Source organism: Pavona decussata, unplaced genomic scaffold (genome assembly GCF_977016875.1).
Source record: "Pavona decussata unplaced genomic scaffold, jaPavDecu1.1 SCAFFOLD_270, whole genome shotgun sequence".
In the NCBI taxonomy this organism is placed as follows: Eukaryota; Metazoa; Cnidaria; class Anthozoa; order Scleractinia; family Agariciidae; genus Pavona; species Pavona decussata.
Genome location: NW_028145672.1, coordinates 482,501 through 497,482, shown reverse-complemented (window position 1 = coordinate 497,482; position 14,982 = coordinate 482,501). Strand labels below are relative to the sequence as shown.

The 14,982-nt window shown below is 40.0% G+C and overlaps 1 protein-coding gene across 1 annotated transcript in view; it reads left to right on the top strand.

Annotated features, from left to right (window-relative positions):
* The window catches only part of LOC146455733 (uncharacterized), a 33,000-nt gene extending 18,023 nt beyond the window's left edge, over positions 1 to 14,977 (top strand). Inside the window, exons 6-9 of the mRNA XM_085093865.1 lie at positions 940 to 3,178; positions 5,541 to 12,554; positions 13,401 to 13,531; positions 14,265 to 14,977. Coding sequence (XP_084949991.1) covers positions 940 to 3,178; positions 5,541 to 12,554; positions 13,401 to 13,531; positions 14,265 to 14,388 — 9,508 coding nt within the window. The 3' untranslated portion in view covers positions 14,389 to 14,977. The remainder of the gene's footprint in view (positions 1 to 939; positions 3,179 to 5,540; positions 12,555 to 13,400; positions 13,532 to 14,264) is intronic.
* The last annotated feature ends 5 nt before the right edge of the window (positions 14,978 to 14,982 follow it).

Below are 14,982 nucleotides of genomic sequence, written 5' to 3'. Positions count from 1 at the left end.
AGTGAGACAAGAGTTCACTTGTGCGTAAGGCGAAAAAACAGGTGAGGAAAGTTGGGGAGTTGGTCCGTTCTGTAGTAGCCTCTAGTCCAGAGCACTCCTAAAGTTGATTTAAGGACGGTGCCTACTATTGTTACTGCGCATACGTTCTGCGCATCGCGAGATACTCGGGATTCCTATGGGTGGAGCCTACTAATACAGGAATATTTTTGCGCGGTTTAAAACTATACGGAGAAAGCAGAACTTAGCAATTGTTTTTGGTATCTCAAAAGGAAATTGGGGGAAACCATGCATTTTTCAGAGATAATTAAACATCAATTTAGGTAAAAATCCCATACATTGCTTTATATTTTGGCGCATTTTAGAGATATTATTGCTTAATTATCTCTGAAAAATGCGTGGTTACCCCCAATTTTCTCTTTGGATTCCAATAGCCCTTGCTAAGATCTACTTTTTCCGCATTGTCATAAACCGCACAAAAATACTTCGGTATTAGTAGGCACCGTCCTTAAATAGTATAGTGAACAGGTAAAGCTTAGCAACGAAAATTATCTGTATTTTGGTGTGCCTCCATTGTCGAATTGTAAAAAGGGAAAGATATTATAGGAACACTACAGCGTTAAGTTTTCAAATTAAAGTGAGAACAATACACCACACTCACTTGCGAAATGACTACTGAAACATAACTTAATGTTCCTTATAGGTAAATAATTTTCTATTTGGTCAACATAAATATTTGAATCTACTGCAAAACAATCCAAATGCTACCCGGAACTCTAAAGACTAGAGATCAGCATGAATTGTCTTAGGTGGTTCAGTGAGGATTGTTTAGCAAGGAAAGTTAGTGAAGCCTTTAAAGTTGACAAGAAAATATTTGACTCTTTCTTATAATACAGTTTACAGTTTGTAACGAGTGGGTTATTGTGTATTATTCTTACTTAGGAATAGAGAAGAGGCCACGAAAGTGGAAAACTGTTACGGCAACGATGGAATAAAGAAAGAATCTCAGCAACTCGTCGAAGAACGAAGTGACAAAGAGAACGTAAATGGAATCAGTGATGAAGAATTGCATTGCAACTCCAGGCCTTTGGATAGCGAAGGAGAACGTGCAATCGCTGCATTTGATGAAAGAATAAGAATGCGCAAAGCGGAGTTTGCCGAAGAAAATCAGATAGCGATCGACAGGATCGAGAATATAAAGGAACAGTTTGGAGCCCAGCAAGAGAAAGACCACACCAGCGATCAAGAGATTGATGACATTAAAACGAAGTATGATAAACTTCAGGAGGACATGAGGCGCTTGGATGAGGTCACTAGAAGACGTGAACGTGAGGAAATGAAATGGAGGAAGAAAATGGATAAGAAAATGAAGATAAACGCAATCAAACTTGAGAAGATACGAGCCGAACGACGTCTATATCAGGTGGAGATAGAAGCTGAGAATGCCAGTCAGCCAGAAGTTCGAAATAACAACACAGCACAAGATTTGGAAACTTCAACAGCACAGCAGTATGGTGGTGTACCTCAAGAAACCAAGAGCACTTCCAAAGAGTCTTTACACGGTCCTGCTGAGGTTACAGAGTACGACAGTGTTGAACAGTTGGAAAAGAAACGCAAGGAATTGAAACGTTTAGAAAAGTTGGAGAAGGAGGCAGTTAAAAGGGAAAAGCTGGAAAGAAAAGAGAGAAAGAAGATCGCAAAGGAGAAGAGAAAAGTTGAACGAAAACTTGAGAAAATGAGGAAGAAGGAGTGTGCAGTGGCGGAAGATCTCGAGGCGTCTAAGTTTGGTAGTGTGGAGCCTGCAGGCACTTGTAGCAGCATAGCTCAGGATGGAAGCAATCAGCTCCTGCATGGTGATGAAAACGAACAGTTAAATGATCATGGCACTAGGACTAGTGATGCAGAAGAAAAAAACAACGACGCCTCAAACAAAGTATCTGAAGACGATGCAGCCTCGGAGGAGTCATGGCAATCTAACGTGCCTAATAATCAAATCTCACAGGCCTGTGATAACGAAGAAGATGAATTTATAACTGCGCGCGCATCCTTGCCAGAAGTACTTGAAGATGAGATACTCACTGAAGATCTTCCAGATTATTTGGATCGTGAAGCGGAAACGGAAAGTGAACACCAAAGACCAATGGAGTCTGAAAATAACTTTCTGGAGCGAAATGATGGATCCCCGTACACAATTCTGAGATCGGACGAGAATAATTCCACGGAATTTGCCGCCGTAAATAATAAATCAGATGTACAACAAAACCTTTCTTTGGGTTCACCTGCTGAGATGGGTGAAAAAGACACCATAAATGACGCTGGAAAGAAGGAAATAACGGAGGATCTCACCAGTATGGAAGAAGAGATCGACATTGAAACAAAGAGTGACTTTGAAGCTAATGATGAAAACAGCGCTGTTTTTAGCAAACAAGCCCCGTTAGTTAGAAAGCAGTCTGGTAGATTTACTCTCCATGGTGTAACACCGTTGTTTCACTCGCCTGAAAACCCGATCGACAATGAAATACAGGAAGACATGGGCTCTTTAGTTGAGGACCTGGAGGAGTGTGAACTGCTGTTTGAAAAGAGACTGGCTCTCCATGACAACGAGGAAGCCCGCGAACATTTGTCTTCAAGCTCGGATTGTGTACTTGAAGACCTAGACGAAGTGCCAATAGCAGATTACAGCCAGAATGGCTACGAGGCAGCCTATAAACATTTGGCTGCAAGTTCGGATTGTGTACTCGAAGACCTTCACGAAGTGCCAATTGCAGATTACAACGAGCATGGCTACGAGGAAGAGGTTCAGGTCAAGTCCAGGAGTGAACTCTCTGATATGAACATTAGTGCTGTGACCGAGAGAACCCAAACGACATTACCTCAAAGCGACAGCCAATCACCATACGTAATATTACCTGAACCGGAAACTGAAGACGAGACAGAAGATGATTTCAGTGATCGACTCTTTCTAACATTCTGTCACGAAGACGGTGACAGCATCCAGACAAAGCAGATGTCTTTGAGTGGATATGGAGCTAGGTCACAAGTGAGGGAAAATGTGGACGATGAGGCTTCTGTTGAGCGCCATGATGAGCTAAGCATCTGCGAGGATGATATGAGTGAACTGTACCCCAAAGAGGTGGACTCGGCTGAGGAACGTGATAGCTCTCAGACAGAAGATATCAAGGTATCTACAGTTCAGGGAATGTATTATATTTAAACACGAGGAAGAGTGTTTCATGCAATTTCCACACATTGAGAAGTGGATTGAAAAAACGAGATGTTTGGAAATCGGATGAAACAGTCTTTAGAGTATTTAATACAGCTTCTCAATTCATTAAGTATTCCTGGGGAAATTCAAAGAAAAAGGTCACAAAATTTTGTGATAATTAAGATCACAATTCTAAACATCCTTAGCTTCACGGTAGTGACTACCTTTGCTTTATCTTCATGAATTATTAACGAGTTTGAGAAACGTATTTATAACGTGAAACGTAATGTTTAAAACACCAGCAGCAGTGTTTTATCGGGATTTAAAACCACGAGGCACAGCCGAGTGGTTTTAGACCCGATAAAACATGTGCTGCGAGTTTTTTGAATGGCTTCAAAAACATTCCTTGAAACGTGTGTGTCAAGAGAGTGCATAACAATGATGCTTTTGTGAACGTTGGAAATTAGCATACGAGAAAAACATTAAGGTTACCCTATACCTTCAGAGGTGTCTTCAGAGCTGTCTCGCGTCCAAGCGATGTAGCACGTCCGGTTTAAACGGTAGATACCTGAACCCTTATATCAAATTAAAGCTTATAGAGCTAGCTATCAAACTGAACCAAGAATTTTGAAATAAAATGAATTGCCGAATTTTTAGCGCTTTTTTCTCAAATCAATTTTTTCACTTGGAGGAGCCACTTCAAAGAGCTAAAACTCAAAAGGAATTTGTTCGTTTGCCTTCAAATTTGGACAGTAGCTAGTTTACATACAAACAACAAAAACATGTCTGCGAATTTTTTCTTTCGAGATATTTTTTCTCCTAGAGCGATTTTTGTACGATCATTCCACATTTTTTTCATCCTATTTCGAAAATGCTCTATAACTTTTCATTGCAATTGAATATGGCAAAACGCAGACACGTTTTTTCAGCGCTTTGGGTCCGGAAACTGAAATTTAAATTAGCGAAAAACAAAATTCGCTTTGACTTGTAGCTTTAAAAAGGTAATTCGGACGCTCGCATTTAGAGGTCGTGAAAAATTCGACAATTCATTTTATTTCAAAATTCTTGGTGTAGTTTGATAGCCAGCTCTATAAGCTTTAATTTGATATTGGGGTTAAGGTATCTACAGTTTAAACTGGACGCGATACATCGCTTAAACGCGAGACACCTCTGAAGGTATAGGGTAACCTTAACACCGCATACTAATAAGGAGGAGGTTTTATCGGGTTTTAAAACCACTGCACGTGATGTTTTATTGACCATTTGATAGGTCAGTGGGCTTATGAATTATTAATGGTAATTATTAATTATTAATGAAGGTCACTGCCTACCAATACAACGGTATTTTTGTGCGGTTTGTGAATATCCAAAAAAGCAGCTCTTAGCAAGGGTTACTACAATCCAAGGAGTAACCTCGCATTTTTCGAAGATAAGAGCAGGTTTGCCATTTCACCCGCTTGCTCATCCTCTATTATATGTATCTGCATTCATTGAGGTCAGCTGATCGACTATATATTTTAGTCAGCTCTTTAGCAAAAAAATCTAGAAGCTGGAACCAGCCTGCAAAATATTCCATCAATTGTCATGGTTTTAAATTTATTGCGGCTTAATTACCTCTGAGAAATTCGTGGTTACCCCCAATTTTCTTTTGCATTCCAATACCACTGGCTAAGACCTGCGTTTCCCACATATCCATTATGTTCACAAAATACCTCTGTATTAGGAAATACCGTGCTTTAGTTAGTTGTACAGGATCATGTTCAGAAAAAAGACACAGAGGCATCTACAGTACATAAGTAATAATTAGAATGCACTGATGGTGTGATCAATAGCATTAGATTCTCAATATAACCTAATTCCAATCAATTAATTCAATTCAAATTAACAATTATTCCACGAGCGCGCATTGGATATGAGAATTGGATAGCAAACGAGGTGCGTAGCGCCTGAGCTGGCTATAATCATCTCATATCCAACAAGCGTGCGTAGGATAATTGTTTTTCTCAAAACAATCAAGAAATATTGGCTAGATCTTACCGATGTCGCTTTGCAAGAACAATAAGAAGACAATTTAATAGTCGCTATTTCTTGATAAAAAAAATGGCCCATATACCATGACCGCTAAGCCAATCAAATCACAAGATTTGCATTGTACAATGATCGAATTTTTAATAACATGAATGTGAATGTTGTTTTCATTCAAATGTTCTAACTTTCTATTTTGCATTTTAATATTTACGTGTATTTAATCTTTGCAGACCAATATGTAAACCCCTTTAGGACTGATTTTGGTATCGTGGCTAACTTAAGATTCTTTTGTCACTATTGTTATTATTAGACAGATGATATCGAAGTTTCTGCAATTCATGACGAAAGCCTGAATTACATTGAGGACGTCGAATATGAAGAATTTGACTCCAGTGACAACACGCAAACAGAGGATATAGAAATCTCTGAAATCCATGATGAGGATATTGATTACCTGGAGGAAATTGAGGCTTGGGATAACTTAGAGACAGAAGACATCGAGATTTCTGGAGTCGATGATGATGAGTTGGATTATATTGAGGATGCTATATACGAAGACAGCGTGAAGATGGCGAATATGGTGGTTTCTTTCCTTGGAAGTGTTGATAAAACCTGCTGTGGGAACGAGAAAAATGAAGCTATTTGTAGCGTGCAGGAAAAATCAAGTCCAGTATACGATGTCTCTCCATCAAGCAAAACACAGCTAAAAGAGCCGACTGACATTCATTCCCGGCAGGCGTCTCCTCCTGTTCTCGTTCGTAGCAAGGGCGTTTGCAGTTCAGTATCAACTGAAGACCAAAACAACAGAGAAAAGGAATTCATTGATGAGTTTGACGATTTACTGGATCAAGTTGAGGAAGAAATCAAAGTGGAAGATTCGCTTTCAGATAGTTCTCATTGTGAGATGCAGAAACACAACAGTCACGATGGCCTCTGTAGTGTCAATGACCACGAGCCTCTGGAGAAGTCAGCAACCGTAGATGACAACGTGATGGAGAATATTCCAGCGAGCGTTGCAAGTCCTCCTGCCATTGTTCAGTCCATTACAACAGGCCCAAGTGTCTGTGAGGCAAGTTTGCCTTTATTTCAAGACGGCGATGTTGCTGATGAAAAGCCAACGACAAACGACGGGACATCAGTCTTTGGCATACAAGATGAGGAAGATCTAGAAAATATTGAAGCCGAAGACCTGGATTCTTCTTGGGGGTCCTCCTTTGATCTGCGTCCAAGGTCTTGCAATGATAAAGATCATTCAGATGTTTCTGGTAACGTGGATGACAGTGTAACTAACAAAGGATGCGATGACAATCAGAAAGATGAGAGTTCTTCTGGACAATTGTCACTATCGCTTGAAGAAATCCAACATTGTAGCGGCTCGTTTGTGGAAGAAAAAACATCTTTCGCTAAAGGTGAGCTGGACAATTCGTCCTCGTCTTGTAATGGAAGCAGCCTTCGAGGAAACCAAAAGGAACAAAGCTGTAAATACAATGAAGATGAATTCATTGACGACTTTGATTCTTTCCTGGATGAGGTGGAAGAAGACATCTGCATTAAGGAAAGCAAGGCATCTGAAGGTAATCCTCAGTCTTTGGTCAGTAACAGAGAGCCAGAGCAAAGTGCGGATGATTCAAGAGCATCCACAGACGAAGAATCATCCCAAGGGTCTTCTGCACGAGACATCAACTTTCAAGAACCATCGCTGCCGTCGTGTAAACAGGAAATGGCAGATATCACAGAAGAGGATGAAGGCGATGATCCCGTCCAAGATTCGTTTACTTCGGTGTCTGAGTTGATCAGTGAGAAGTCAACACTCTCTTCCTGTGATAGTGAAGTGGAAGATGTCAACAACAGCATCTCATCTGTCATTTCAGAAGATGAAGACGACGATGCAGACTCGTGGCTTGCGTTGGATGGTATAACTTTACCCTGCTGCAGATCTGGAAAGTGTATTTCTTGTTCGAACGTTTCCGACTCTCCAAACCAGTTTGATGATAGACTGTCAGCACAAAGAGATACGAGGCGTGAAGAGTCAGTAGCGGCGGTGGTCAACATTTCTGAGTACCTTCTCCAAGAACAGTTGTTGTATGCTTTCAAGGTTGCAACCTCGGAAACAAAAAAAATCATCATCCGTGAAGCAGAACACAAGGCTGAAGAGACCGACCTTAGTCATGAAGCTTTGTCAGAACGTCAACACGAAACTAACAAAGGCATGGAAGAACTCAGAAAAGAGAATTCAGAGATTTCTGATGAATTAGAGATTCTGCGACAAGCGGAAACGAAACTTCAAATTTCTCTTAAGGATGTAGAGAAAAAGAATCAAGCTTTGAAGGAGATCGTTGACTTCACGAACAAAGAGAACGAGAAGCTGTTGGATCAGGTTATCGCCATGAAGGAGCAGGCTAAAGCATTTAAGAAGGAAAATCAAAGCTGGCAGAGTGAGCTAGAAACAGTAAAACGTGAAGTACAGCGTCTGACAACCAGGGAGGAATACAGAGAAAGAGAGCTGACAAATTTAAGAGAAGATATGGAGAAAAAAGAGCGGAGATTGGGGGACATGAGCGATGAGCTGGATTATGCTAAGATGGACAATGAAGATCTAGTTTACAATATTGAGTCGTTGGAGGAAAAGCTAAGGGAAAGTGAAGAAAGCAATGAACAGTTAAACTTTCAGCTTGATGAGTTGAAAGTAATGATGAAGGAATTGAAGAAGACAGGTAATCTGCAAAATGACAGACATGATTACGGATATCTACGTGAAGAAGTCGAGCTGCTAAACGGATCCCTTGTTTTGATGAAACACCAAGAAAAGCACTTAGGTCAATTACACGGGCTGGAAGAGGCGTTCAAGACATCAAAATACGAGGACAAGCAGGTTATACGAGACTACAAACAACAAATAGTTTGTCTTGAGAAGGAAAATTCCATGATGAAAGCTGAGCTGTCAGAGGTGACAAACAGTGATGAGCAGCTAAGAGAACTGAAGGAGGAACAGGCAAGGATTGTAAGGCGACTTCAAGACCACCTGGCTACTCTTGAAAACGATAATGCCTTGCTGAATGCAGAAGTGAATGAAGAAAAGTTGAAGGTGTCAGATAATGAAGGGAAGGTACGCGAATTGAAAGAACAAAATGCACGGGTCATAGAGCAACTTCAACATGACCTACTTTCCCTTCAGAAGGAAAACGTAAAGATGACAGCAGAAGTTTCAAAGGTGTCAGAGAAAGAAAATCATTTGAACGAACTAAGAGATGAGAACGCGAGGATTACAGCTCAATTCCAAAAACAGCTGGCTAAGTTCGAAAACGAAAATTCCAAGATGGTTGCAAAACTATCCAACATGTCACATAAGGAAACCCAGCTAAAAGAACTCTTGGAAGAAGTTGAAAATTTAAGGAATCGGAACAAGCATCTTCAAGATGAAGCCTTGGAGGCTAAAGAGCAGTTAGCGAACAAAATGATCTATTCTGTCGAAGAGGCGAGTGAAAACAGTAGGTGCTCAAAGAAAAAGCTCAAAAAGAAAAAACACGAGATTAGAAAGTTAAAGAAAATCATTCACAAGAGTGAGCAAGAAATTTCAGTCTTGGAGAGGTTCATTCGACAGAGAGGGCTAAATACCATGGAATCAACTGGTTGGTTCAAACACCAAATACTGCAACGCAAAAAGGCAGAGAAAGAGCTGCAGAGCATCAAACAGCGTCTTGAACAGAGAGAACAGGTACTTGATAAGACAAGGAATACTTTGATATTTGTCACAGAAACGGCTAAAGCTATACAGGAACGTATTGAAGTTATGGAGAATTGCTTGGACGAGTTTTTCGAGAACTCCAGCACTCATAATATGGACGTATCTTCACTTCCCGATGATTCTTGTCATGATAACTTAAATGATTCTGCAAAATTGGAGATCTCTTTGAATGAAGAGGCTGTAGCTGAAGGACTGAAACTTGACGAGGAGGAAGGGAAAGAGATGAACAGAGATAAGGCAGAGCAAGATGAATCTGAAAGGCTGTCCTTAATTGTAGAGGAAGAGGCTGGAGCCACAGGACTGTGTATAATTAAAGAGGAAGAGGAGGCTAGTGCCACAGGAAGGTCTATACTAAAACAGGAAGAGGCTAGAGCCACAGGAACACCTATAATTGTAGGGGGAAAGGCTGGTGTCACGGGACTGTCCACACTTAAAGAGGAAGAGGCTGGAGCCACAGGAATACCTATAATTATAGAGGGAGAGGTTGCAAGCACAGGACTACTTATAATTAAAGAGGGAAAGGACGAGCTGACAATAAATAAAGAGCAAGGGGAACATTCGTCAAAAGTATATGACATAGGAACAGAGAATAGCACTGGACCCAAAGAGCCGAACATCTACGAAGAGCATGAAGGTGGATTTAAGGTGTATGCAATGATGCCAGATAAAGAGGTTAGAAATGAACGGTTTGTGATAAATAAAGGTGAAAACGACGGAGCTGAAGAGCAGCCCAGTAAAGACAACGAAAATGGATCTAAAGGACTGACTATAAATGAAGAAGAAGAAGCTGAAGATAACGCGTTGTCAATAACCACAGAGAAAGAACAGAACGGTGGAGGGCTGGCTATAACTACAGAGGAAGGGGCTAATGGTGGAGAGCTGGTCATAAATACATTGGATGGCGGGAACACATTGGAATCACAGCTAGCGCATCTGAATCAAATCTTGAGAGATTCTGTTGAAGACATCCAACACCTGGCTACATCCTTCTGGCAAAGGCGGGTATTGTGGAAACGGAAATGGTGGCATGGTAGCAAACAGGAAGCAAAATGGTTGAAAAATAAATTGAATGAAAAAGAATTGCAGATGCGACGCTTGACAAATGAGAGTATTGAGATTATGGGGAATCTTGACGCCACTATTAAAGGCCTTGAAGGAGAACTTGAAGATACACGAGCTCTGTTGAAAGAAAAGACAGACACTTTGAAGCAAACAGAAGCTAAGCTGCAATTACAAACGTCCCATCTTGCAAATGCAGAGGTAAAGCATGAAGAGACTGTTAAGCAACTTCAAGAAGATTTTGAAAGCACGAAAATCGTGTTGAAGGAAAAAGAGACCGTGTTAGAGCGAACAGAAAGAATGCTGCAGTTACAAACGTCACTTCTTGCTAGCAGGGAAGAAAACCATAAAGACGCCATTAGCCAGCTTCAAGGAGATTTTGAAAGAATTCAAGCATCGTTAAGAGAAACGACGAACACATTAGAGCAAACGGAAGCTAAGCACAAATTACAAACATCTCCTCTTGCTTGTGAAGAGGCAAAACATCAGGACACCGTTAAACACCTTCAAGGAGAGCTTGAAAGTATAGAAATCTTGTTAAAAGAAAGGTCAGATGCTTTAGATCAAACAGAAGCTAAGCTGAAATCACAAACATCACTGCTTGCTGTCACGGAAGCAAAACATAAGGTTGCAGTTGAACAACTTCAGGAAGAACTTGGACGCATTGGAATGTCATTAAAAGAAAAAGACGAAGCCTTAGAGAAGTCAGAAAGAAAGTTACAAGAACAAACTTTAGCCCATGATAGTGTGGAGAAAAGGGATAAAGACATCGTTAAGCAGCTTCAAGCAGATGTTGAATGCATGCAAAGGGTATTGAAGGAAAAGACGGACGCCTCAGAGAAGATAGAAATGAAGCTACGCGCACAAACGTCAGCTCTGGATAATGCGAAGGAAATACATGAAGACACTGTAAAACAACTTCAAGGAGACATAACACGTATGCAAGGTTTATTACAGGAAAAGGAACAAGCATTAGACGAAACAGAGAGCAAGCTTAAGTTACTTCTCGCTAACGCGGAGGCAAAACACGAAGAAGTCGTTAAACATCTTCAAAAAGAGCTTAAAAGCACGCGAATCTCTTTAATGGAGAAGACCGAGATGTTAGAACTCCACTTGCAAACGTCGTCACATCTTGCTTTTACCGAGGCAGAACATGAACGCACTGTCAACCAACTTCAAAGAGATATTGAAAGTAAAGAAGAATTGTTAAAGAAAACGACACTTGCATTAGAACAAACAGAAGCGAAGGTAAAGTCACAGATGTCACTTCTTGCTACGGTGGAGGGTAGATGTGAAGAGAATATAAAAGAGCTTAAAGGCAAATTGGAAAACGTGCAAACCGCTTTGACGGAAAAACAAGATTCATTGAAAAAAGTACAAACAGACCTCCGATTTAAAGAATCGCTACTTTCAAATATCCGAGATAACAAAGTCCAGGAATTAAGATCAACGAAAAAGAACGATAACTTGGAAATGGAAAGCACGATAAAGCGACTGAAGGAAGACCTTGAGAAGTCGCAGAATTCTTTAAAGGAGAAGGCAGCCGAGTTGGAGCAAACACAAGTGGCCTTAAAGTTGAAAACTTCGCTTCTTGGTGCGGCGGATTCGAAACATGAACACATTGTCAAACAACTTGAAGGGGATCTGCACACAATGAGAAACGTTTTAGAAGAAAAGAAAGCGGCATTAGAGAAAGTAGAATTCGATTTCCAAATGAAATTATCGCTGGTGACAAGTTTGCAGGCAAAGGTGAGTCTACGAGAAAGAGAACTCGAAGATCTCAAAGTGGCTCACAAGGGCAAGGAGCTTGAGTTAGAACGTGTCACAGGATCGCTAAACGACCTGAAGAAGGTTGCGGAAATTTCTGACCTTTTTCTCGTGGAGCAAAATAAGGAACTAGTTTCTTTGAAGACGTCGTTGAATTGGAAGACCCGAGATGCAGAAAAAATGAAGTTTGCAGTGGAACCAACACAAGATAAACTGAAACTAGTATCAGCTGAGCTTACATGTGCCAAGAACGAGAAGGAAAGGCTTTTACGAGACGTTATTGCCGCTACAGCGCGTTTGGAAGAGGAGAAAGTTACGACTAACAAGGAAAGAAAAATTCTGCAGGGGCAAATGAACTCTGCGTTGGAAGACCTGAAAGTGAAAAATAAGGAGAATTGGGATTTGAACACAAACCTCAAGGAGTCAAGAATCCGAGTTTACATGCTTGAATCTGAGAAGAAAGAGCTAGAAGAAAACGAGAGAGACTACAAAGAAAAGGTGACGGGTGAAATCAAGCGGTTAAAGCAGGCATTGAAAGCATCGGAGGGAACGCATCAGTCGCTTCTGTCCACGATTGTATCAGCGAAACAGGACAACTTTGAATTGAAAAGAGAAAATCAAAGACTCAAGGTTGAAGTACTGCAGAAGGAGATGAGCCCTGATAACAAAGATGTGCCTTCTCACAAGATTGAGTTGCTGCTAAAGGAAATGAGTCCAGCAGATGACGGAGATGTACCCTCTCGGCCATTAATGGTAAGAAAGGTCTCAGTAAATTGAATTGTGGCGTCACAAATGTTTTTTGAAATTATGTGATTTATTAAGATGTTCGCAAAGAGCGTGATAAAAACGCTTACTTGCCAAAAATCAGCATCTTGTTGCAATTTGGGAGTAAGATATTGGGACGTTATGCTCCAATGAATCCATACAAATCCTTTTAATTTTGTCTCTGTTCTTAGCGTTTGGAACAGAGACAAAATTAAAAGGATTTGTATGGCGTCGTAGGAGCATAACAGTGCTAAATTATCTAACCCCCAAATAGCACAAGATAATGATTTTTGGGGAAAAGGCATTTTCTACCATGCTCTTTTCAAACTATCTCAGCAAATCACATAATATCAAGAAAATCAAGTGTTTGTGACGTCATCACTTTAGTGCTCTATTGAATGCATTCCTTTTTATCTGTGATCTTAGCTATCCCCAGGTAGCCTACAGGTTGTACACTCAAACAGTTGTTAGGTTTCGATCGGCGCTCATGATGGATGAAATACAATCGGATTATCTAGAACCAGAGACTACAAACGCTTACGCCATGCTTCTTGTTGGATGTAGCATCCAGGAACCTTTCATTTACAAATTAGGAACTTTTGCACAGGTAACCCAACGTCGGGAAATTATAATGAGATCACTCCTAACAACAGTCCGACCCACTAAACCAAATTAAACACAAAACTGTAAGAAGAAAATAGTTGCTTGTCATTAATGGAAATCCAAGTTACATTCTGTTTTCTAACAGAAGAGGAAACACCACTTGAAGAGCCATCTTACATATTTCAAATCAAATGAATTTTCTTATTTATTTATTTATTTATTTATTTCCAGTGGGCCGCTTTAGACGCGAGGAGACAAGAAACCCTAGAAAAGATTAAAACCTTAAGCAGTGAAATTAATAATGAGCTCGCCCATGGTCCCCACGGAGATGTGCAGACGTCACACAGACACAGTATCAAACAGTAAGTGACACACCTCTAGTTATTTCTATTGTTTTATACGGTGTAACCTTCCTCTGGTCTTCTTGCTTTTCTAACACAAATTGATACAATCTTCTCAGTCAAGGCGTGGGTATTCAAATGAAAGCTACTGAGCAGTACTTTCCTGTGATGCGTGTTGATTATGTTGTATAAAGTGGTTAGCTTCCGAATTTGTGGATGCATTCCTAAAGTGTCAACATTCAAATGAAAGCTACTGAGCAGTACTTTCCTGTGGTGCTGTTTATTATGCTATACAAGGTGGTTCTAACTTTTGAGTCTGTGGATGAAATCCTAAAGTGTTACCCTTCAAATCAAAGCTACTGAGCAGTACTTTCCTGTGGTACTGTTTATTATGCTGTACAAGGTGGTTCTAACTTTTGAGTCTGTGGATGAAATCCTAAAGTGTGATCATTCAAATGAATTGGCACTCTCCTCTGTTACTGGGTTGAAATCCTTAAGCAGTATTTTCTTATGGTACAGTTTGTTGTGCTGTACAAAATGGTTCTGACATTTGAGTCTATGGATGGTATCCTAAAGAGTAACTCTATTAATGAATATTATCGGAGTCATTTCCAAAGGCGTCAACGCTTGTTTTTCAGTCTGTAAAATTTAACCTGAATTTAGATTTACAAGCTCAGGTTAAATGTGCGACTGTGTATGCAGTTTGTCCATTTAATGACATTACTTATCATCATTTTACTTCCTTTTTCTTCAGAATCTGTAGGCAGAAGTCTGGAGAATGCTTCTCTCTGAGGGAACTGGAAACCGTCAACCGAAAAACTGTTCTTTCTGAAAACAGTATAACTGTGAGGGACTGGGCCTCACTTAACAAATGCTAAAAATTTAATTTATTAGAGAAAAAAAATAACGAAAAGATACAAAAAAAAAAACTAAAATAACCAAAACAACAAAAAAAAAAAAAACAAAAAAAAGAAAAGAAAAAGAAAAAAAAAGGAACCTAACGAGGACTAAAACCCAAATTTTTTTCTTGTTTGTTTGTTTGTTTCTTTTGTTTATTTTCTTACATAAATCTTGACGTTACGCGGGTCAAAGTGACGAGGAACTTCACATGAGATAAAATTAATTGCCGCTCAGGTTTAACCAAATTAATATTGTTCTGATCATTGAGAAAAAAAATCGACCTCTTTCAAAAGGAGCATCGAGTCAGAAGCAAATTATTAGGTCAGCGGAATTGTAACAAAATAAATCAAGCAGTACGTACGACACATGAAATGATCGACGTTTGTTTCATATGTTGCGCATGTCTGAAGTAGACTGATAGAACGCTCTGGTCGATCCAAATATAGTCTGACAAATTTAATTAAATGAATCAAATGGATAAATTGTGATGCAATTTATTTAATTCGTCTCATGTGCAGTTGGCTGTTTGACCCGGACTTTAACCAGAATTGCTAGTTTTTATAATCAGAGGA